The 24,139-nt window shown below is 38.7% G+C and overlaps 4 protein-coding genes across 4 annotated transcripts; 2 read left to right on the top strand and 2 right to left on the bottom strand.

The window, feature by feature from the left end:
• Nucleotides 1-48: 48 nt before the first annotated feature.
• Ctf4 (Chromosome transmission fidelity 4) lies at nucleotides 49-8,717 on the bottom strand. Its single transcript, XM_028303004.1, has 16 exons — nucleotides 7,711-8,717; nucleotides 7,254-7,497; nucleotides 6,930-7,176; nucleotides 6,679-6,794; nucleotides 6,379-6,547; nucleotides 6,183-6,296; nucleotides 5,548-5,752; nucleotides 4,851-5,033; nucleotides 3,983-4,163; nucleotides 3,442-3,460; nucleotides 2,621-2,829; nucleotides 2,388-2,486; nucleotides 1,924-2,046; nucleotides 1,077-1,394; nucleotides 849-983; nucleotides 49-649 (listed from the first exon to the last, which is right to left on the bottom strand). Exons 1-16 carry the CDS (start codon nucleotides 7,785-7,787, stop codon nucleotides 365-367), a joined length of 2,724 nt encoding a protein of 907 aa, XP_028158805.1. The 5' UTR covers nucleotides 7,788-8,717; the 3' UTR covers nucleotides 49-364.
• On the top strand, nucleotides 8,710-15,016 carry Cth (Cystathionine gamma-lyase). Its single transcript, XM_028303047.1, has 8 exons — nucleotides 8,710-8,851; nucleotides 9,640-9,792; nucleotides 10,492-10,688; nucleotides 10,803-10,893; nucleotides 11,520-11,790; nucleotides 12,884-13,036; nucleotides 13,178-13,352; nucleotides 13,819-15,016. Exons 2-8 carry the CDS (start codon nucleotides 9,640-9,642, stop codon nucleotides 13,961-13,963), a joined length of 1,185 nt encoding a protein of 394 aa, XP_028158848.1. The 5' UTR covers nucleotides 8,710-8,851; the 3' UTR covers nucleotides 13,964-15,016.
• Nucleotides 15,017-16,242: 1,226 nt separating this feature from the next.
• Nucleotides 16,243-20,263, top strand: LOC114351674 (trans-1,2-dihydrobenzene-1,2-diol dehydrogenase). The gene is made up of 6 exons (XM_028302964.1): nucleotides 16,243-16,467; nucleotides 17,189-17,393; nucleotides 17,697-17,988; nucleotides 18,107-18,353; nucleotides 19,297-19,443; nucleotides 19,829-20,263. The coding sequence occupies exons 2-6, from the start codon at nucleotides 17,189-17,191 to the stop codon at nucleotides 19,952-19,954; spliced, it is 1,017 nt and encodes a 338-aa protein (XP_028158765.1). The 5' UTR covers nucleotides 16,243-16,467; the 3' UTR covers nucleotides 19,955-20,263.
• Nucleotides 20,264-20,304: 41 nt separating this feature from the next.
• Nucleotides 20,305-21,774, bottom strand: Gem2 (Gemin 2). Its single transcript, XM_028302963.1, has 4 exons — nucleotides 21,421-21,774; nucleotides 20,858-21,170; nucleotides 20,674-20,773; nucleotides 20,305-20,506 (listed from the first exon to the last, which is right to left on the bottom strand). Exons 1-4 carry the CDS (start codon nucleotides 21,646-21,648, stop codon nucleotides 20,398-20,400), a joined length of 750 nt encoding a protein of 249 aa, XP_028158764.1. The 5' UTR covers nucleotides 21,649-21,774; the 3' UTR covers nucleotides 20,305-20,397.
• Nucleotides 21,775-24,139: the final 2,365 nt, after the last annotated feature.

The following is a 24,139-nucleotide window of genomic DNA, read 5'->3' as shown; positions in this document are numbered from 1 at the left end:
TGTACAATATTGGCTTATAAGTTTAACGTCCTGATTGTTTTATCTTAAAAATAGTCACTTAATCTAAAATACAAAAATATCTTCACTTTCTCTTCGGCGAGTTTATAGTAAGAGCTAATGAACATAGATCGCATTTCGAAACACACGAGTAGCCTGTTCAGAATGCGTTATAAAACAACACTCAATTACGAATTTACACTTGAGAGTGAATTCAAGTCTGTTTGAAAATTAAAACTCTACCAATCACAGGCTGACGAAGCCCGAATTAAGTTTTGGGCGTTTAGTTCGTCGGTCTACGACTTAACAGCTTAAAGCACGAATTTTCTTGTAACCCTATCATTCCAAATTGTAAATGACGTCATTACTACGTTTTTTTCTGGAACGCAAAAGCGCTGAGTTTGGACTGCTTAGGCGCAGTGGTGACGACGGCGTCGGATTCTGTTTCCGTATCGCGCTTGCGCTTTGCCGGAGCTCCATTGGCTCCATTGATGTTTTCTCCGTTAGCGGCGGGGGCGGCGGCGTTGCGGAAGGCTCGCACGCCGACTCGTGTCAACTCCGCGGGTGATAACTCCGGATTCTCTTGCTCGAGACGTTCTCGATTGCGGGCAAACCAGTCCACGAATTTTTCGCCTTCAACTGGTTTTTGAGGCTGAAATATAAGTACAGCTTTAAGCTTAAGTTTTATCAGATCAAGATGTCATTGATGAAAAAATTAAGGAGGTATTGATCATATTTTGAAACATTAATAAAATTGGCTTATCGCGTCGTTGTATCATAATTGGCGGTTCTTTGAAATTACTCATCGTCTTGTCCCTAATTATATTTACTACTATCATGCAAAAACTTACATCATCATTTTCTGAATGACTGTGCACTTCGACTAACGTGCGGTCCGTTAAACTCAATGGACTCTGAACGTTCTTTGTAGCCTCCTGCTGTTTTCTGAACGGATTCCTAGCTCCGCCAGGCGATGATTTTATAGGCTGGAAACAATAAAATATATTGAGCAATATATCTCGATTCAATACTAGGTCTCAAAGGGCGAAAGAAATGAATANAATGAAAATCGGACTCACCACAGGTTTGATAGGCGTGACGGTCTCTGTTTTCTTCTCTTTGGCTTTCTGCGGTATAATCAGACTAGCGTTCAAGTCTGGCTCCGTGCTGGTGACGTCATAGGTTTCCTGCGTGTCCAATTCCATGAAGTGTGAGTTTCTGGCTTCGTTGAGGTCTGCGTCGCGTTGCCAGGCCGAAGCTAAGTCGGTGAGTTTGTCGGCCAAGTGTACGCGGCCTAAACGAGACGCGTATTTTGCGGCTAAAGGCAGGAGGCGATCGTCTTTGAGGATCTCCATCAGTTCTAACGCTCTTTGCTCGATCTCACTCCGACATGCGAGCTGTAATGAAACACGTTAGTATTACACGTTGGTTAATTGAGTACTGCATTGTATTGAAATCTTCGAGGTTTGATTCAAGCTTTCATATTCAACCACTTTACACTTAGACTGAGTTGCACCATCTTACTTTAACTTTAACAAACGTCAAAAACTTGGCAATCTCCATACAAAAACACCGGTTATTGTTATAGTTACGGTTAAAGTAAGGTGGTGCAACTCAGCCTTAGACTTCAATCTATTCTGCTTATCTGCTGAGTCACAACAATTTGCCGTGATAATAACCTATTAGGAACTTGCCTACAACTTTTGGTTTACAGCTATCTTTAAAATAAAGATCAGTGGCCTAATTCACGTATTTGGACAGTCAAGATCTCGCTGACGTTCAGAAGTCGTTCCATTGAAAAACAGTTCTAGATCCGTATTCACAAGGGTTTTGATAGAACGATTACTCGATAGGATCGCAACTCAGTGTTTTGTTGTCGTTGAAGTTTTGTTACGCGAATAAGGCTACTGGTTACGTGCTACTTACGGCAAACAGTTTGAGCGAGACTTCTCTAGCAGCCTTGACGTCGACGTCGGCGGCGCAGTGCGCCCAGCGCACCAGTTGCTCCTCGTGCTGCGCCTTCTCGCTGTCCAGCTCACACAGCGGGATCTAGAGTGAGACAGCAGTCATGAGGTAGTCAGGAGGTCTGGATATTACCAGGCCTGTTCATCTCCGCGAGTTTACATCGAAAACAAAACACGCACGATGACCCACCTACAGGACACTATTCGACAAGGCCTCACATACGAGCGAACATTGACTCACGCACGCGTATTCTTCTGTATGATGGAAGAAAATAAAGAAAATGGTGTACTAAATACTGTGCAGTATTTAACTGCCTAAATAATAATAAAGTTGCCTCAAGACACTGAGAGGTAAATAAGTAGTTAATATTATTCATGATAATTGACAATAGAAATAATTAAATCTTTAGTTTGTATTGTACTTACGCGTATAGGTAATTCTGCAACAATAGGTTTAGGCGCTGTTGGTGGGAAAGATGCGCCTCTGCATAATATAGCCCGGACTGTCTGTGTGGGCTCGCTTACCTAAAAAAGACATCAGTTTTAACATTAGAATAAAACCAATTTTAACAAGTATTGCTTCAAATAACACAAATTAGTTCAAATACTAATGAATTAGCCCAAGTTTATGTCGACGACATTATCATAGCCATACTTACAGAAACAATAAACCAGGTGTCAGAGACTCCTCTAGAATGCGTGCTGGTGTCGCATATCGGTATCCAGACACCGCTCGCGACATCGTAAAGACGTAACATGCCGGTGTTGTCAAAAGCACACGGCGAGCCGGTGTCGGTGGTTCCCAGCCACGCCAATTTGGACCCTGGCGTCAGCGGCACAGGGACCGTTTTACTTCGCACGTGCCTGCCTACGAAAGAAAAAAGAAAGAAAGAAAGAAAGGCTAGATGACAAAATTTCAATTATTTGTCCGTCAGACAGATAATTAGAAAATATTGGACACATTTTTTATTTTCTTTCATAATTAAATTATAACAGTGCTACATCGAGTTGAAATGGCGCGTTACGTCACGCTTGAGTAGAATTTTTACTCAAAAGTGACGTCACGCGACATTTCAACTCAATATAATACTGTAATTATTCGATTATGAAAAAAATTCAAAAATATGTGTCCAAAAATTTTTTTATTATCTGTCTGACGGACTAAATAGAATTTCGATTTCATTACCCAGTCATCATCCCTATTGCGATTACATATTGCCGAAAGCAATTTCCTCTTGGCAACCAACAGGTTTTCCGACTCCATTACTTTAAATGTCAGCCATTCAGCATTACACACGATTTTATTTTTCTGTTTCTAATACAGACCTTCACACTAACTGATTTAGCTTATCATAACTTCTCTATTTGAAATGCCACATTTTAAAGCTATTCTAAATGGACCATAATTGCATCAGCTGATAAAAGTATACGTGTAATACCCAGTGCACATAATATTTACTTTATGGATGTGTTTGTTTACATTCCATCATCTCAAATCCCTAGATTGTAGTGTTTACTTTAGGTATTTCAACGGAGCTAATGAACGTGTTGTATATCGCAATACATAAACAATATTCGTTTGATTACCCTCTAAATAATATGGCAGATATAAAGTTTATCAAAGAAAGGTTATCAAGATGTCTTAATAATGTAAAAATCCAGCAGTAGACGTCAAATACTTGGGGGAGGCCTTTGTCCAGCAGTGGACGTCAAATACTTGGGGGAGGTCTTTGTCCAGCAGTAGACGTGAAATACTTGGGGGAGGCCTTGTCCAGTAGTGGACGTCCAATACTTGAGGGAGACCTATATCCAGCAGTGGACGTGAAACACTTGGGAGAGGCCTTTGTCCAGCAGTGGACGTAGAATACTTGGGGAAGGCCCTTGTCCAGCAGTGGACGTCCAATACTTGAGGGAGACCTATATCCAGCAGTGGACGTCAAATACTTAAAGGAGGCCTTTGTCCAGCGGTGGACGTCAAATACTTGGGGGAGGCCTTTGTCCAGCAGTGGTCGTCATTTGGCTGAAACGAACGAACTAACCTGTCGCTGCGTGCCCATAGGCGTGAATAACCTCAGTAGGCGCGCGGTGGTGGCACACGCGACCACGCCGCCTGCCGCACACACACACAGCGCCTCTTCTGTGTCCGGGAGAGATACGCTCCACTCCTTGCTGCTGCCTACCAGCGATATGCAGACCAGCTTGCTACAAAAGAGTTGAAAACATTTTTTTTTATTGCTACAGACATTATAATTTGTTCATAGTTCTGTACCAGTGACGTTGCATGCCTTAGAAGGGCCCAGTATCAAAATTTCCTGGAGGCCTCATATAAAAATGATAATTATTATTATCAATGAGACGCTTTTCACTAAAAAGGTAAATGCAAAATTGTAGAACTTTCCTACACAGTTGCCTGGCTAAAGGTCATAGCAGACTTATCAACTCAGAAAAGGGAACAACACCGTATCGCCTTTCGCGCGCTGTCAATCGCGAGGCGAGGCGTTTACATTACGGTGCGGATAAGCGTGCGTTTCATACAAAGAATACAGACTGCCTCGAGTTGATACGGTTACGACCACTTTCCGGGTTGATAAATGTGCGACGTTCTTAATCCGGCACTGGTGCCCCTGTAGTCTGGGCGCCCCGTATAATTGATACAGCTGCGCCTACGCCCTGTTCTGTATTCATCCTACTAATTTTGAATTTATGTATTCAAGATTTTAGTTTTCGCCCAAAGTATAATAGTGCGAAAACAACTGTCAGGCTAAACAATAATAATTGTGAGTTAAAAGTACCTATCGGCCAATGTGGTTTGGCTAAATGAAATTTTAATCGTACCGAGGGGTACCTGATTAAGCGACCGCGCTGGTGCCGCTTAGTTTATACACTCACCTAGGCGTTTCACATGCTAATGCCAGCACACTCGAGGATAAACTGGCCATTGTGTGGTTCAAATAGTTATTTAAATGTAAGCCGTGATGCACGTTTGTGTCGTGGAATTCGACGTCTATGCTCGATTCTCCGTTTTCCGTAGTGTGGCAGCGGACTATACCGACGTCGTTCCAGCACATGTATCTGAAGATAATAAAACGAAAAGGGTTGAAATAAAAGCAGTTAAGAATGATTAAGTTGGCGTCACCAAAAGATGGCGCTGACTGCGCATTCGATCGCGATAGCGCATTGCATCGAAATACCTACAGAAACCTAAAACATTTTTTGTGGAATATTGATGCAGTATAAAAATGCCTAATGCCCGTTTTCACCATCAATCCCTAATTTTTAAGTGACCCCTAAGGTAACACATAACAGGAATTTTGTTTTAATAGGGGTCATTTAATCAAGAGTCTCATGCCCGTTTTCACAATCAATCCCTAATTTATAAGCGAGAAGCGACCCCTATGGTAACACATAACAGGAATTTTGTTTACATAGGGATCACTTAAAAATTAGGGATTGATGGTGAAAACGGGCATCATTATCTCTTTCTCATATTTAATTAGGGATTGATGGTGAAAACGGGCATAAGAATATTTATTCCTATTTAGCTTTTCATGAAAATAAATATATTTTTTTTTATCTTAATTTATACCTGTGCTCTAGATGCGCAGGAGTTGCCGATGGTTGGAAAGGCGGCTGCGGCGGCGCACAGGCCGGTGCGAGGGGCTGCGCGGACGCCGGCCGCGACTCCTCGTGCGGGTCATTCAACCCGAGCGTCTCATTCTTTAACTTCTCCAAGGAAATCGCGTTCTCGTCATCACTGTCGTTGTTTATCATCAAATCACCTATATCATCATCTAAAAAGAAATAGGTACAAATGCATAAAATGCTACTGCCCTTTTTAGGGTTACATTAGTTAGGTTCAGTCAGGACTGAACCTACCTAATGTACCAGACAGACATATCGAAACTATCCTTGTCAGGACAAGGATAGTTTCGATATGTCTGTCTGTCTGTCTGTCCGAGGTTTTGCTTGGAAACTATTGGCTCTAGGAGGCTGTAATTTTTTGGAGGTATGTATATTAATCACGCCGACAAAACGGCCTTAGGGTTGCTCCCCTACATGTAATATGAAAAGTGACTTTAGATGAAGTAATTGCTTTCTTCTGAATATATGGTGATAACGACGGCCAACTACGGAACCCTACACTGGGTGTGACACGACACACACTTGGCCAATTTTTATTATATACCATCAACATAATTTCACATTACAAGTACACATTACCATCAACTCTTTCAACAGTCTCTATTTCATCTCTGATTTCACTGTCTTTTCCATAACAGTTCACAAGACAGCCAAGTTGCCCAGCTACATCACAGTAAGCTAAAACACCATTGCCTGCAAATTAAATGGGAAATATAATACTTATGTACCTACTACAGTTAGTTATTTTCATATGAACATTAGGTAATGTGTTAACCTTTTGGATTCCATGCCATTGCAGATACATTATGTGAAGTTGGATGCTCAATAAGTCCCACACAATTTCCTGTCTGAACTTCCCATACAGCTATCTGGCCAGCGACAGTGCTGCCAGCCAAATACTGGCCACAAGGTGAGAATAGACATTGCGATATAGCACATTTTATCTGGAAATTAGAAATAAATTAGTTAAACATACCTGCCCTCATTGTGATGCAATACCACTGTTTAGGTATCAACAATAAGAATTATTTTTGTAAAGAATAAATTATATTCAAAAGAATAAAAATATACAAACTGAGCTGTGTGTAAAAGTCATCCTTTGTCCCCAACTTTCACAATCTAGTAAAATGATCTCTCTATTGTTTGGATAAGCTAAATATTTCCCTTCTGAAGGCTCAAAATCAATACGACCTGGAAAGGTAAAGATTGTTATTGGTAAACATGATGCAATAAACATTTATGGCTATGACTAAGTCTATTCCAAAAGTAATTTATAAATCTTTGAAATAATAAAATAAATAATTAAAAATAGGATCTGAGACTTACATAATACTTTTGCAGAATAAAATGTGTTAATCTTTGGCACACATGTAATCTCCTTTACTATTTTCTGTGTATCAATATCCCATATTCTCAGCGTACCATCACCACTGGCTGTGCTGGCATATTTCATGTGTGGACAAATAGCTATACTGAGGACTGAGCCCTTGTGTTCAGACATGACAAACAAAGGTGCCCCTCCCTCTAAGCTACATATCCTTGCTTCCATATTCTCTGATGAGCAGCCCAATGCCTATTGATTATTTAAAAGATATTTAGATTAATACATGATTCAACCTTATCACAAAAAAGCAAGCATATCATTATTACCTCAATTTTACTAGTTGACTTGATTTGAGTGACTGGGGCAGTAAACCTAGTAACGATTCCATCTTTGTCAAATGCTGGGAATGTATAGGCTTGGACCACATGGCTGTCAGTGGCCACATACAGCCTTTTGTCTTTGAAACAGACAGCAAGAGCACTTTCACCAACGCAATGAGAGCTCGGGTCATCATCCTCAATGCCCATCCATATTCTAACATCTCCATCGTGTCCACAGGTTATTAAATGCCTATAGAAACAAAAATAAAGTGATTTTAATCATCCTGGCTTATTACTTTTAGAAGCAGTATTTATAAAACAAAATAACCTCTGATAATAATGAACTAGGACCAAAAATCTAAACTGTGTGACATGGCCACACTCAGTCATTCGTGGAGCATAAAATTACATATAAATAAGTACGAACTTGGAGATTTTAATACATTTCAGCGTGAATACTTACTGCCCATCTTCTGTAAAGCAAACATCAGTGTGTCCTTCCGCATGAGCGTATCTTAAAGGTTTGCTATCAATCGTCATATTACTTTTAGTTGAATTCTCTAATATTTGTAACAATCTTCTTCTCTACTTTCTTTTTCCAATAAAATTTCTAATTTTCGAGGATTTGTTTTGGATTATGATGACAGTTCTACTGTTATGACATTTCAATTTTGGCGGGAATTCTGGTTTGACAGCTTGATTTCCTCCGTGATATTTTACCGACCGTACATATCACTCGATATTTTGATATCACATGATATTATCATGAGTATCATGACGTACTATAATCATGAATTGCTTGTAGAACATTGCAAATAAATAGAAGAACATGGTAGATAACTCTATTTGAGAGCAGCCTGCATTATGATCTTAAAGAATTTAGTAAGAAATAAACAATTGATCGTTTTATAGACAGTGAATGACTATCGATAGATTGGCGGAAGTTATTGACAACACTACCAAACCTGCCGAGTGCTTGGTGCTCTTCCGATCCGGAGGTCTACGATTCGATTCCCAGGCGGATGTCTGAATTAGGTAGGTAATTATCGTTCATCGTTTGTTGGTTACCATTTATTTTGGTTAGTTTTTGTAATGATATCAACGGGAGAATATTCATGTCTGTTAATATGGTATCAAGAAAAAAATCTTTATCGACCGCATTCAAAACCAAGAAAATATAAGCTAAGCTGGGGTACGAAGAAACACAGGCTGCTTGGTATTTTCTACTACATTTTTGTTCTTGGCATGCTTGGTATCTAGTCAGGCAACAACTGCCACAACAATAGGTAACTTTGTCAAAGATTTAGCTATACCTACAGCTGCGCTAGATGTATTTTTATTCATACGACGTGATCCGCTTTGTCATTGGATCAATGAGGCGCCTGCCACAGCGTATTGAGCAAACTTCACGGCTGTATTATAATAAGCCCCGAGACCGCACGCTCACTGCGTACGTCAAGCCAGTCCTTTTCACGGTTTCATTCCGTCCGGTGTGTTTATCCATAGTGTGGCCAAGTTATCTTCTGTCGTAAATACAAAACGGTTTTAAATTCACAAATCAATTTAAGTTACTCGTGCTTTCAACCAACTCATTTTTAAACAAGGTATGTAACGCAATTTAAATTCTTTCTCCGGTGCTCTGCGGTTTAATTAAAACACTTTTGAACTCATGATGAATGATGTAATTTTAGCACATTCTTTTAGCACACCATGTGTAGCTTAACCTTGATTTTTATGGAAAACTGATTAATTTTTATGGAATCTTATTTTGCCAATTGAAACTGAATATGATATAGTTATCTTTTAACATTCATAAAGTTTCCGATATTTAAAATAAAATGCAGAATGTAAATAAAATAAATTGTCGAGGAAAAATTTAATAAATATTTAGAAACAAATAGGTACTTAACGTTAAGTCTACCTTTCCTCTAGTAGGTAGTACTGTCTTATAAATTCTGAGTTGCTAAATTACCTAATACTGAAAATAATGTTACGTAGATATTTTTTTACATTAATAAAATAACACGAGCGAGTCAATTTGGCTTTCGTTACATTCGCGATGCTTACGCTTACCATAACTAACATAATTTATTATTGAATTAGGTTTCAATAATTTTTAATATCAGTAACTAATTTTCAGTTACACAACACCGTAATGTTTTAAAACAATTAAAATTTTCTGCCGTCTTTTAAAAGTCGTAAGATTTTTTTAAAACAAGTAAGAATAGATGTTAAATAAATTAAGATTTTATGAATTAAAAATAATTATATGGAACTTTTGGTTTGGCTTGCTTCGGAATATTTCCTACTTTACGTTTACTCACATTAATTGTAAAATCAATGAACTACTTTAATATGTACCTATCTACATATTAATTTTCTATTGTTTTAGATGGACAACCAAGGTTTTTTGAAAGACAAAGTGGGTTTTGCTACTATCGCCATTCATGCCGGCCAGGACCCGGAGAAGTGGAACTCAGCAGCTGTCGTGCCCCCCATCGTAACGTCGACAACGTTCAAGCAGCCGGCGCCTGCAGAACATACCGTAATTATTTTATATTTTATTAATAGTCTACTAAATCTATCTAATTGTAATTAATTCTTTATTAGTAATTATTTTGTATACATCTTCGCGTTTCATACATCTTTTAAAAACGTTTTTAAGCTAGGTAATTCCCGCTGACCGAACGTCAGGATCTTCGTACGCATCTCTTCAACAATACCTAGCCTGAAACCTTCAGCATTTCTTACCGACGCCGACACTTAATCCGAAATTAATGAGCCTACTTAAATAACAAACATTTAGCAATTATGACAATTAAGATCTCGCAATTTGATACAATTGATTCCATGCAATCAATAAACGATTGATAAATGGGCGCGCGCCGACATTTGCTGCCGCATGCCGTTTTAGCAAACTTAAAAGAGCGGATGTTATCTTGTCAAATTGCCTTATCTTTTAATAGTCATGTAGGTATATCGTACCGAACGGGGAGATAAGACAATATTATTTTAGTAGTAGTATTACAGAACCACGAAAACTTGATGACAAATCAAAGGCACATGAGCCAAAAGGCTACTTTGTGCCTCTTGCTACACTACTCACCAGATCAGAAAATAACTCCAAAGGTTAGGACTTAGGCCATACGAGTAGGTAGAGGTACCACAATTGCTTTATTGATCAAATTAGGTCCAACCCAATTAAGTAAGACTCTGTGAGCGTAATTACAGCGTTCATTTACAGGGATTCGAATACGGAAGATCTGGTAATCCTTCAAGGAATACGTTAGAGGAATGCCTAGCAGCTCTCGATGGAGGCAGCCACGCGGTGACGTTTGCTTCTGGTTTGGCCACAACCAACACATTGGTGGCATTGCTGAACAAAGGTGACCATGTATTATCCAGTGATGACGTGTATGGCGGCACAAACAGACTATTCAGGTATATAACAATATTTATAAATGTATAATTAACTCCTACTAAATATCCTTCAGAAATTACAAAAGTGTAACTTTTAAACCACACGCGCTTAACTTCCTCAAACTTTGGTTTCAGAAATGTCTCGACAAGACAAGGCATTGAAGTTTCTTTTACAGACTTTACGGATATAAATAAAGTGAAAAATGCCATTCAAGATAACACGAAAGTAAGTTAAACTATCTTCAACTATGTATATTACATACTACTAAACACTTCAATGGCAGAGTGTTTGTTTACCAACACTCGACAATGGAACGTGTAAGAACAAAGTAACATGAGTACATAAACTATTTGAAATATTTTTTGCATAGTTACCCTTACCTAAGTCCTAATTAAATATTAAAAGCATTTAAAGTCTATAAAGATATGAATTGAACCAATAAATGATAAACCCAGTAGTATTAATAATAACGTATTGAAACTTCGCTATATTTTACATCACATTAAAAACAACCAACGATAACTGTTTAAAACAATAAAACTGATAAACGTTTATCGTCTTTGTCCTAACTCTTAAGTCGTACTTAAATAAGGCTATTTAAATTGTGTGCAATATAAAAAGTAGGATATTGTTAAGCAAATATAGTAATTAAATAAAAATATCTTACCTTGTACTTATACATGTTGCTATTAAATATGAGTCAACTAATAATCCCCAAGCGTTGCACTCGCGGGATGCAATTATATACCTAGCTTCGATGTCTTGTCCTATCCTATCAAATAAAAGTAAGGTTTTCCCCATGATTTTCCACGTCAATTTTCCTTAAGATACTATTTTTCCTTCTTTTATAGATGATTTGGTTAGAAACGCCGACGAACCCTTTGCTGAAAGTGGTAGATATTGCGGCAGTGGTCAAATTGGTCAAGAGCATTCGCGGGGACATTCTAGTTGTGGTCGACAACACTTTCTTGACATGCTACCTGCAAAGACCGCTGGAATTTGGCGCAGATATAGTGATGTACTCATTGACAAAATACATGAATGGACACTCTGACGTCATCATGGGGGCTGCGATTGTTAAAGACAGCGCACTCAACGATAAACTAAGGTTTTTACAAAACGGTAAGTTTTGTATTATAAGGATAAAGGATACATAACATAATCTATTATTAAGAAGGAAAATAAAGCATTGAATGGCTGTCGAGCGACAAATTGAATTCTTTTACAATGTTTTATTGCTTCTCATTGTTATGAAACGTTTATGTTTTTCCTTGACAGAAACTACACTCGGCATCAAATAAATCGCACCTCCCGCGACAAGCACTTATGAAACCTATGCATCCCCACTTCCCACCAAAATTGGTACCATTTGAAAGCCTAGTTCTAAACTTTATTTCATTAAAGGAAAGGTTTTTACCCCAAAAATGTGTCTTTACAAGGATCCAGAGTCACTTCTTCAAAAAATAGGTAGTTACGCTATAGCCATTTTTTATGACTATAAAACTGTTAAGTTGGGATTAATCGCTATCCATCTGTTAAAGAGGACACGTGAGATCTTTATTTGGTTTTATAACCATAAAAATTGGTCTAATTGATCCCAGAGGTGAGCCCAAAGTGAGGTCTTTTTTTAAGTCACATTTATGGTATATTTTAATCATTTATTTAGAAATGAAATGTATTTTTCTTTAAGGATATTTATTGGGCTTTCAAATAACACCAATATTGTTGGGGTACCATGATTGTGTCAGAAGAAAATCTTTAAAGTTCGCGTCGCGGAAGGTGCGGTTTATTTGATGTTGAGTGTATTTGAAAACAACATTATGAGTGATGAATTGATACTTAATAAGAATTAGCACTACGTTAGAGTGTCATTGTAAACAATGCCTTTTGTGTTTTAAAAGATATTAACAGATCATGCCCGTTTATCGTAAAATATGGCACTTAAAATTTATCGATGCAACATCGCGCAATAATACTGAGAGGTGTTTACCGACGTCCCTATCTACCACCCTACTTGCTTTGATATGTAAACAACTGCAATAGTTACATAGCATGCGAACTCAAAGAATGGTCTGGAATGGGTAGGTAGTTTGATAATTTCCGCCTTCTTGTGTCTAGTCGTGTCCAAACATATGCAAAATTATGAAAAACCATATACGTTTTTCTCTATGTAAACACTGGGCTGGGACTGAAGAATGATCAAACTTGGTTTCAGCAATGGGAGCAGTTCCATCGCCGTTTGACTGCTACTTGATCAACAGGAGTTTGAAAACATTAGCACTAAGGATGGAGCGACACAGAACGTCTTCTTTGGCGATAGCTAAATGGTTGCAGAAACACCCTAAAATCACTGAAGTTATGCACCCAGGTACTTAGCAAAATATGTTATAGTACAATAAGAATCCAGCGAAATAATTACTTGTAAAGTAAAAGAAATAAATACAAATAGCCCAGCTGATACAATTAGTTTTTGAAAATACTTAACTATAATAGTAACGTTTAATTTTAGGTTTACCCACACACCCGCAATACGAAATAGCGAAGAAACAAACAAGTGGACACTCTGGCGTATTTAGCTTCAACCATTCGGGTGGTCTCAAAGAATCCAGGAAGTTTTTGATGTCGCTGAAAGTATTCACATTGGCTGAAAGTTTGGGAGGATACGAAAGTCTTGCTGAACTACCGTGAGTACCTAACATTCAAATTGATAAAAAAACAAAACAACTGCAATGTTGTAAGATAACAATATTTCAAAGTGACCTTTTACTTGTTTTGTTTGTTAATCTTTATAGCATCTTAGATTCTGTTTTTTGTTTGTAAACACTGATGTGTTGTCTGATGGATGACAAAGATGACCGCAACAGTTAGCATAGTAAACCGTAATAATTACAAATGATTCTAATCATAAGTAGCAAATTCGAGACGTGTCACGTAGATTATTTATTTATTATTCATTCTTACTTGGCTGAGTACCACCAGGCATTTTCAGGCAACGGAATGTCAGGAATACCTAGGCGTGAGGCGTGAGCCATCAGAAAATCGTTTTCTAAAATGGCTCAACCGGGAATCGAACATTGGACTTTCTTCGCTAATCCATCGCGCCACTAAGCCATCGAGCTCACTTTTTTCAATAAAAGTTTTTGTTTCCAGATTGCTAATGACACACGCTTCGGTACCGGCCGAGCAGAGAGCAGAACTTGGAATCACGGAGTCGTTGGTTCGCCTCTCCGTAGGGCTAGAGGACACTGAGGACCTGATTGAAGATTTGAAGCAGGCTCTTGATGCCAGTTTCTGAGATTAGCAGAAATGTTATCGTACATCGACATCACATTTCAGTGTTACAGAACTTTTATGTTGCAAAATACTTAACACCTAGGTAACGCTTGACTCAGTCAGTGCCCGAGGTATGGGAGAGGCACGGGAGGGGGTTTTTTGTAACGTCAAACGTCACATTTTTATGCTCTTTTATGTCAAAGTCGAGAGAGAAGACTCTTTTATGTCTTTTTATGCCTAACCTAACCTAACCTAACCCCACCCGTGCCGCTGCCATACCTCAGGCACCGACTGAGTTATGCGGTAGAGGTAGACCTACTAAGCAACGTTTAGATTAATGCGCTGTCGTCTGTAATTTGACACATAAGCCGCCGGCCGCTTTAAATAAATTAGTTTTTTTATTGAATTTCTAAAACTATGCCACTAAAGCTATGCCAATACAATTGAAGGAATTTCCCTTTGTTTTATAAGTTCACATTAGAATTCAGTAATGTTTTTTATTCAATTTTAAATTTTTAATAATAAATATCGGTTCCTACTATAAGTAGGTAACAATTTTAATTATAATTTTTTCACAAGACCTAGATAAAATTTAGGTTTTTTATTAGATAATGAACATGAACGGTTTTAACCACATTGTGATTTTATTTAAAGAAACTTCAATTTTAATTATTTATCTTATTTTGTACAGTATTTCTAGCATCAGTGATATGTCTGCATTCCTTAAGAAACTGTTTCAAATAGAATACTCAATTACATGTTATCAATTCAATAAAATTAAAAGTGCTGTTATGTGTTCGTCCCTACTCGCCTGAGAACGGCTGGACCGATTTGACAATATTTTAAAATTATGTATCACAATAGTCTGAATTGGGGTTTGTGCTCGAATTGTACAAACAAATTGGAAGATTCCCGTTTTTTTAAGGGGAAAAAATTAGGTATTTTTATATGCCATTTTCTACCAATATTAACGTCTATCGGATCAGCAATAACGCCTCTATTACATGTTCAAAAACGACAATATTAGACTAATTTTAAGATCTGAAATACAAATAACTTTATGCACTGTTAATCTGCATCGATAGACAACAAAATAATGGATTGTTATTAAATATATATATATTTACTATCAATTTGTGTCTTTATTGCTTCTGAAATTCAAACAGAAACCTTATTATGAATGTTAGAAGAAAATACATTAAGAGAAGGCGCACACCGTTGATTTTTCGTCGGCCGATAGTTTAGTCGGGCATGTATGGGAGTGCGCACACTAGGTACGCCGATTCGATTTGGCCGATTCTTCATACAAATTAAAATCGGGCACAACTATCGGCCAACTAAAAATCAACGGTGTGCGCCTACTCTAAAAAGAATTTAATTCCAAATTGTTAAAATTGACTTACCTAGACTTACTATGTATAATGAGCACAATGAGTTATAATCAATCTAAATTAACAATTACGAATTTAAATGAGGGGATAGTCATTCGTATGCAGTAGCCAATATTACCATAGATCAAGTGGGGTCAAATACGCACTTTCAGTGTAACAATACAGATTGAATATCAAACAAGGAAAAAGTTTATCTTCAACAATTTTATTGTTAACTATAATTACTTCTTTCTGTACGTCAAATTATGCCCGTTTACGTAACTTCCTGCAGCCCACCTAGGCGAGACTGAAATCTAACCTAGTAGGACACAGAATGAGTTACCGTGATGTAGATGTAGTTAGAAGAAACCGGATTAAATTCTGGTGAATAAGTAAGTAGGTATCTCATTCAATTAAAAGAAAACCTAATTAAGTTAAACAAAATGTTCGTTCGTTCGTTTCAGCCAAATGACTACGCTAAATGACGTCCACTGCTGGACAAAGGCCTCCCCCAAGGTTTTCCACAATGAACGGTCCTGCGCTGCCCAAAATGTAAACAAAATGTACGTACTTTGTAATTAGTTAAGTAACTAATTGTGTTAAAAAATGTTCCGTTAATTAATGTCATCGCCTGAAAATTTACAACGCGCTAATATTTATACGTTTGATATTTTGTATGATATAGAATTATAGGCGTGGTAAAATGTTAAATACTGATTATAAATCTGAGGCTTTTCGATATAAATTGCGTAATATTTGAAAAAACAATTAAGTAATCAGTACGTTTATAATCGTATAACGTACCTAAATCAAGACAGAATATTTTACATCGTCTTTCAGCCAAGGAAGTGCACAGTAACCGCAGAGTCATATTGAATTTACCGCCTCTCTCGAAACTGTGCCTGTGGCTCAACGAGCGAGGTGTCATTTGCATCGTACGACAGATTGTGGCCGTGTTTGTAATCACGTATTTGATACCGGTCTAACTAACTAGTCTCGTAACCTTACCCTTGTAGAGTTTTCTGATAGCAATAACGCGAGAAGCCGTTTCAAACCAAACTTATTGGCGTATTTCATTGATTTACTTATGTAATCAAGCACTTCCCAAGTGCGATATTGTTTGTTCTGTCTACGTGCGAAAGACCGTGATTTTAAGGTAGGTAAACTACTTAACTAGCTATTTGTCATCCTAAAAGTTCCATTAATTCCAATCATGACTAGGCATATCGACTGCTTAACATGTCTACAACTGATATGAGATAATAATAGCACTCAATGGTAGATAGCGCCAGCCGCAAATGTTGTTAGTCTGTTCGAAAATATCGCAATGTAAGTACGAGTACATTTTATTTTTAATCCACTTTAATTTATTGCCTTAACTTTTTTTAATATAAAGTTTTAATAAAGTAAAAATAACAGCAAAATGTATTAAAACAAACATAGTAAAGCAGAGTCATTTATGTACTACCTAGTTGTAAGTAGTTGCTGTTACCGCGCGAAAAAAATTTCAACAAGTTATGAAACAATTTCACAATTATTAGGTAATTATTACAAGTTTTTCCCACGCTTTTCCTTATGGGGCAGATACTGTTTGTAACGCAAGCACGACTAGGCACCTACTACTTTACATCAAGCTGGCATAACTAGTTGTACCTACCTCCTACCTAAAGTTGCACTAATGCATTTTTGCAACAAAAATGTATAGTCCTGATAAGCTATAATTTAACCTTTAAAGTTTGATCTCGCTTGGCACAAGAAATAGGTAATAAAGAGGGAATGATTTAGCTTTGTTCTGTTAATTCCAGAGATTCCCGAATTAAAAAAAAGTTTGAAATATTCATAAATGCTATTTTAGACTTTTTATGATTTTCTGCCAGATGACACTTCGTTGGGGCATCGTAAGCGCTGGCAAAATCTGCCATGACTTTGTGAACGGGTTTAATTCGTACCCCGATGTGGGAGACCAGGTCATCGCCGCAGTGGCAGCCAGGGACAAAAGCCGAGCTGCAGAGTTCGCGAAATTGCACAACATCCCGAAGGTGTTCGGGAGCTACCAGGAACTGGCTCAGAGCAAAGACATTGGTATGTTAACGCAAACTCCCAAAAAAATATCCTAATTAAGTAGGTAGGTATAATGTATAAAGTCAAGTTGGCAGTGACTCAACGAAAAAGTCGGGAGATTCCAATGTTCATGAGTAAAAACCAATCGGAAGATTTTATGAGCCTCTTCCACTGATGGGCATTGCAATTTTGCAATCTTCGTCGCGGTGTCCACCAGTGGAGTATAACGTGAATACACCGGTGGCGCTCCTTGTGAGGGAGAAGCCAATAGTGGGCTGCTATTGGCAGAACTGAATGAAATAGCTTTGAATGTTTAATTTTTAGATATCGCTTACATCGGAGTTCTGAATCCTGATCATTATAATATTACAAAGCTCTTCCTCGAGAATGGAAAGCACGTGCTGTGTGAAAAACCTCTTTGCTTGAACTTGAAGCAAGCACAGAGTTTGATCAACATAGCCAAGCAAAAGAAGCTGTTTTTGATGGAAGCAGTTTGGTCTCGCTTCTCGCCGGTGTATCTGAGGCTGGAAGAAGAGATAAAAGCTGGAAAAATAGGAGAGGTGAAACACGTGGATGTGAATTTTGGAGTCCCCATAGTGGCTGTAGACAGACTCAGGTATTTCCTTCAGTTTTTTCAGTGTAGACTCTACACTTTGGACCCAAGACTACATGAAAAATACCTCCACAAAGTGGTTGAACTTCTTGATCACTGAATTATTTAATTCACTTCACAGAAAGAAGGAGCTTGGCGGCAGTGCGATACTGGATATCGGAATATACACGCTGCAATTTGCGCAATTCATATTCAAAGATGAGCCCAAAAAAGTAACGGCTGTTGGTAACCTTAACGAGCTGGAAGTAGACATAATTGACACCGTGGTCCTGGAGTATGAAGGCGGCAGGCGCGCTGTTATTAACATTGACTCGACTGTAAAGTTGTGGAATAAGGCAACTGTCGTAGGCACTAAAGGCAGGATGACGGTGAGGATTTATATAATTATTTAGCAATTAAGCGGAGTACATAATTCTTATCAGTTATCTTCGCGAAGTTCTACATAAGTATGGAGCACATAAATGAAAAAAGAGCAAAAAGCTAATAAGCCAAAGAAAAGTAGTAGGTGTAACATAACATGTTGCGAATAGAGATGGGTTTCCACCCGGGTAAAAACCCACATGAGGGTAAAAACCCAATAAAAACCCGTTTCATTCCACCCGTGGGTGTTTACACCGGGTGAAAACAAATAATTTTATAATTATTTCAATTGGTATCTTTTCTTTATTTTTATTGAATTTTTCTCATTTAAGTTTATTGATTAATAAGTAATAAGTCAAATTTAACACTAATATGCATTTATATCGTGTCCAAATCGTAAAATTGATCACGTTATGATGATGTGATCAATTATTTTACAAAATGGTGTTATTTCAAGAATCGTTGAACCTATTTAGAAGAAATTTAGTAGGAACACAATAATTTGTGATCATGGCAAGGACATGGAGGGAGGGGTGCCAAAGATGCCAAACTCTCTCTTTGATGACATTACGGTATAAAGTTACAAATAACAACACCAACTACAAAGTACTTCTGCTTGAAAACTTGAAATCGAACCGCCCTTCCGTCACTGTAACGCATTGTAACGTTTTTCAAGACCTCCTCTCCCTCCAGATTGCATTACGTAACACTAGAACGCCCCCTTAGCAACAAATACAACTTCTCACTTAAAAAAAACGCTATTTTTGTTTTCACCCACCCGAATGGGTGATAATGGGTAAAAACCGTGTTTTTACCCAAATCACCCAGTTTTAACCCAATCGGGTGAAATGGGTTTTTACCCACTACCCATCTCTAGTTGCGAACCGTCTAGGACAAATACTTTTTTTTAAAACTGTTTACCTATCGTACAATTGACTGAATTTTTCACAGATTGAAGATCCTTTCCATTTCCCAGAAGTTTTGATCCACGTTGATGGCACAGTAGAAAAAATTCCACTGCATACTTCTAACATTACATTCTTCTTTGAAAACAGCGCGGGACTTGTGTTCCAGACACTCGAAGTGGTNGCTATAACAATAAATTATATGACTAAAATCATTTCGAAATCTGCCAAATTCTCGATTTCTGCATGAAAAATGTGACAACGCTCTTAACGTAACAAAAATATCCATTACCGCAGCTCCATTATCGCAAAATCCTGCGCGCGGCCTTAAGCGCTGTGCCTTATTGTTATAAAGATCTAGATTTTTGTTCTATTTTGGGTATATTTACTGGTATGTCGTGACTCGTGTAGGTACCTATATCCTAAATAAGACAAGGTGCATGCACCTGTGCCACTCCGGGGCTTCTAACAAATTTCGCATGGCACTCACACAGCCTAAAATATTAAGATTTAATACGTCTTCCTAAATAAGTTCCCAAATAGACATTTTCATTAACTCGTTTATGCGCAAACGTTACTTTGCAGGCCTTTTGGAGTCTCCAAGGATGCCGCACAAAGAGAGTCTTTTGTTGGCGAAACTTGAAGACACTGTGAGAAAACAAGTTGGTGTGCATTATGACGTGGATGACGAAGAATACCCTTAAAACTGATGTTACAATTATTTTCTAAAAATATTTAAGAAGGTAGATTTATACTTTTATGTCAGAGCTTGGGCTTGGCCTACCTACTTATGATAAAATCACATCCAGTTTACATGGCGAATAAAACCATATTTTAAAAAGTTAACATAAATAAACTATGTAAACAAATGAAAATAATCAAAGAAAATTCAATAAAAACTGTCCCAAAATATGTCAGCAACTTAAATTGATGTGTACAGAAAGCAAAAAATCTCTGTGCAGTGTTCACTATGCATTAAACAGTCCAATAAATTCGCGAGTGGCATGACTCAAGTAAGCAGAAAGGTATTAAAAATAATAAAATATTATGTCATTTTGTATGTAAAATATTTTTATTGTACAAAATTTCTTAATTTATTTAATCAATCAGCTATTTCATATTGCTTAAAGTAAATTTTAAAAGTTAATCAATCAGCCAAATCATATTGTCTAAAGTACCTAGCTACAATGCATATAAAAATATTTAACGGTGCAGCAGACACAGTTGCATTTTCTTCTTCAGGGTTAATGTGAGACCTGTAATATAAAATAATGGTACTTTTAGTATTATAATTAAGACACATTTTGTATTTTTGGTAATAATTTGGTGCTAATTGTCTATTTAAAATCAATTACTTAATGTTAATTTTGTTAATGGCCTTTTCAATTAAATATTACAACACAGATAATGCTGCTGTATTTACCTTATTTCTGCACATTTTCTGGCTAAATCTCTTAAAATGCTGACTGTGTCAGAAACCAGTGGCTGTCGAGTACATGCCAAAAAGGCATATATCCATTGCCCTGAAATTATTTACAAATATTTTATTTATACAAATCTATTTAATAAAAGAATTGGTATATTCAGTGACAGTATTTTTTAATTACCTGTTTTGTGGTCTATTGTGTCACCCTTTTTGACTTCATCCAACAACTGAATAAGCATTTCTAGACCTCTATCTAATAATTTCTGCTTCAAACCAAGTACACAACTCAATGTTGGTTCCGTTTCCGCAAATAAGCTCTTCCAGCTGTTTATACTGTTAGTTTCTATTTCTGCTTTAGTCAAAGTACTTGGCCATGAAGATTTTTTTGCCAAGAGCCTTGAAATATACATTCGGACATCAGAGAAATCTGCAACTTGAATATTTTGCCATTCTATGGTGGGTTTTAGTTTGACAGGGGCCTTTGCGTGTGATAGCTGTGGATCAGACATAATAGTAAAATATTTTTCCTTTTGAATTTATAGAGACATTTACCCTAAAATTTAAAGGGGCCGCAAACTAGGCATAGCCTGTATCTTGGTTGTCTGGTTCCCATTGTTTGGTCTGTGGATAAAACTAGTGTGCTCAATTTATTTTGATTTTTAAAGGGATTTCTGAGTCAATGGCCATATTTAATGTGTAGTTCTAAAGTTATAGTATAGTCAAATTTGTTAAATTTAGACTCACCTCATGAACAAAACAAGATTGATTTTTGGCAAACTTTGTGTAGTCTTTCTCACACGTCGTTACCGTTTTATATTTTTTTCGCTCTTTCATCACTTTTAGTAGATATTCTTCTCCATTCGTGGGAACTTCTTTTAGCTGCACATCCGGGCTGATTTGGAAACATAATGAAGATAGGGAGTCAGAGTCCTCATCATCTTTTTGAGCAATAAATATGCATTTTTCCGTCATTTTTAAATCAAATCATTAATTACTTAGAAAATATATTGGAGGGAATAGGTAAAGTAGAACACTGAATGCTATAATAAATTATTGTGAACAAAAGGAAATAAAAGAGTAAGTAAAATTTGAGTTTTTCTCTAATCCCTGTGGAGTTTTTAGACGTTTTGACCATAGAGAAAAGTAATACATAGGAAATAGAGAACCCTCTCTGTCAAATTTTTGAGCCTACTAATTGACAGCCTGGTGTTAAATTCGCTGTACTTAACCTACGTACGTAACGCTCACANACTCTTCTTCAAAAAAGGCGACAAAACCTTGTTGAAGAATTATAGACCCATCTCACTTCCGAGCCATGTCTACAAGCTGTTTTCGAGAGTCATTACGAATCGTCTCGCTCGTAAGCTCGATGACTTCCAGCCTCTCAATCTCTCAATCGCTTTAGTACACCACATACATACGCCACGGCAGATTATACAGAAGACCGAGGAGTATAGTCAGTCACTTTGCCTGGCGTTTGTGGACTATGAGAAAGCTTCGATCGAGACCTGGGCAGTACCTACTACAGTTTCTCCAACGGTGTCAAATTGACTACCTATATCGATACATCGAAATGTTGAAAGGCTTGTACGAAAACGCCACAATGTCGTTCCGTCTCCAGGATCAAGACTCGAAACCAGTTGCAGCAGCAGACAGGGGGAACTGAAAACTCCGAAACTGTTTCTGGACTGGAACGGATTCGGCATAAATATCAACGGTGAGTAAATAACCCACCTTCGATTCGCAAATGATATCATAGCCATGGCTGAGACCGTGGAAGATCTAGGCACAATGCACAATGGCCTGAGTCGAGCCTCTCAACAAGGGGGTCTTAAAATGAAACATGGACAAGACAAAATCATGTCAAATGTCCGTGTTGCACCCACTCCTCTAAAGGTTGGATACTCTACACTCGGCAGTTGTTGACACTTATATGTACCTAGTACAAACAGTCCAGTTAGGCTGGTTATAGTGTCACGCGGACCGTCCAGTGCGGATCCGCTTCACACAGCCGATCTGTAAACTTCGAGGAAGCGTTTTAGAGATTACAGATTGGCTGTGCGGAGCGATCCGCACTGACGGTCTGCGTGTCACTAAAACCAGCCTTAGGTATGTCTAACTTCGAGGAAGAGGTCAATCGTCGAATCCAACTCGGCTGGCAACGTTCAGGAACAGTGCCGTATTATCCATAAGGCACTTTAGGCCAGTGCCTAGGGGCCCACTATGACCAGGGGCCCGGCACTCCCGATAAAAAAAAAGTTAAAGATTATTTTTTGTTATCTGGGGGCACGGCAGTGCAGTGCCTCCGCCAAGTCGAGTAATTTTGGTTTACACATTCAATCGTCATATTTCGATATTGTGGAACCTAATTCATTTTAGTAACGTTGGCATTACTGCTTTGGTTTACATGACAGGTCAACGGTCGACTAAATTCAGAGGCTAAAAAGCCTAACTGCGGCGGCTGAGAGGGTTGAGGGTGTGTTGGCTGTATCATTCGATATGGCCAACGCTTTCAAATACCATCCCTCATTCCACCATAATCTAGGCACTTCAACATCACAGAGTGCCTCAGTACCTTCGAGCGCTGCTGGCCGATTATTTACGGGACCGCGAAGTCCTGTATGTTAACAGAGACGGCCAGCTTAAACGGCGCGGTTTAGCCAGCGGGGTTCCGCAGGATTCGGTGCTCGGTCCACTCTTGTGGAACCTAGGCTTCAACTGGCTCCTCCAGGGCGTCCTTCTCGCGGGCATGAGTGTCATATACTATGCGGATGACAGTCTGGTCACTGCCCGGGGAAGACATTTGGGACTGCGGCACGGCTGGTGGCACATTAGTCGCTCGCAGAATACGACGCTTCGGCCTGAAAGTCGCGCTGGAGAAGACTGAGGCCCTCTTTTTTCCGGGACCTCGCCAGCGCGCCGCTCTCTACGCCCACATTGTGGTTGAGGACGTTAGGATTGACGTCAAAGGCCAGATGAAATATCTGGGCCTCACGCTTGACGGGAGGTGGCATTTTAGCCCGCACTTCAACGTGCTAGCGCCACGCCTCCTCCTGGCAGCCGGCGCACTGAGTTGGATCCTCCCGAATTTGGGAGGGCCACAAACGAGGTGTCGTCGACTTTATGCCGGCGTTCTGAGGAGCATGGCGCTGTATGGCGCCCCAATCTGGGCAGATGCCCTCAACAAGTGGGAGAATGCTGCCCCAGGCCTCAGCGGGTCACAGCGCAGAGGGTCGCAAGGACCTACCGCACGGTAGGGCACGCTGCAGCGTGCGTTCTTGCTGGTACTCCCCCTTGAGAGCTAGAAGCTGGGGTCTTGTCTGTCATCTATAACTTCATGGCAGACCAGAAGGCGCGTGGAAAGCGCCCGGCCCCGGAGCGGCGCGGCGCCGTCATTCAGGAAAAGCGCGAGATCATGATCGACCGCTGGTAGGAAGACATGACTCGCGCGCAGTTTGGGCGC

The sequence above is a fragment of the Ostrinia furnacalis genome, unplaced genomic scaffold (genome assembly GCF_004193835.3).
Source record: "Ostrinia furnacalis isolate ACB-3 unplaced genomic scaffold, ASM419383v2 OfSCF1172, whole genome shotgun sequence".
NCBI classification, from domain to species: domain Eukaryota; kingdom Metazoa; phylum Arthropoda; class Insecta; order Lepidoptera; family Crambidae; genus Ostrinia; species Ostrinia furnacalis.
The sequence above is the reverse complement of the archived record's forward strand: the minus strand, read 5'-3'. Positions and strand labels throughout refer to the sequence as shown.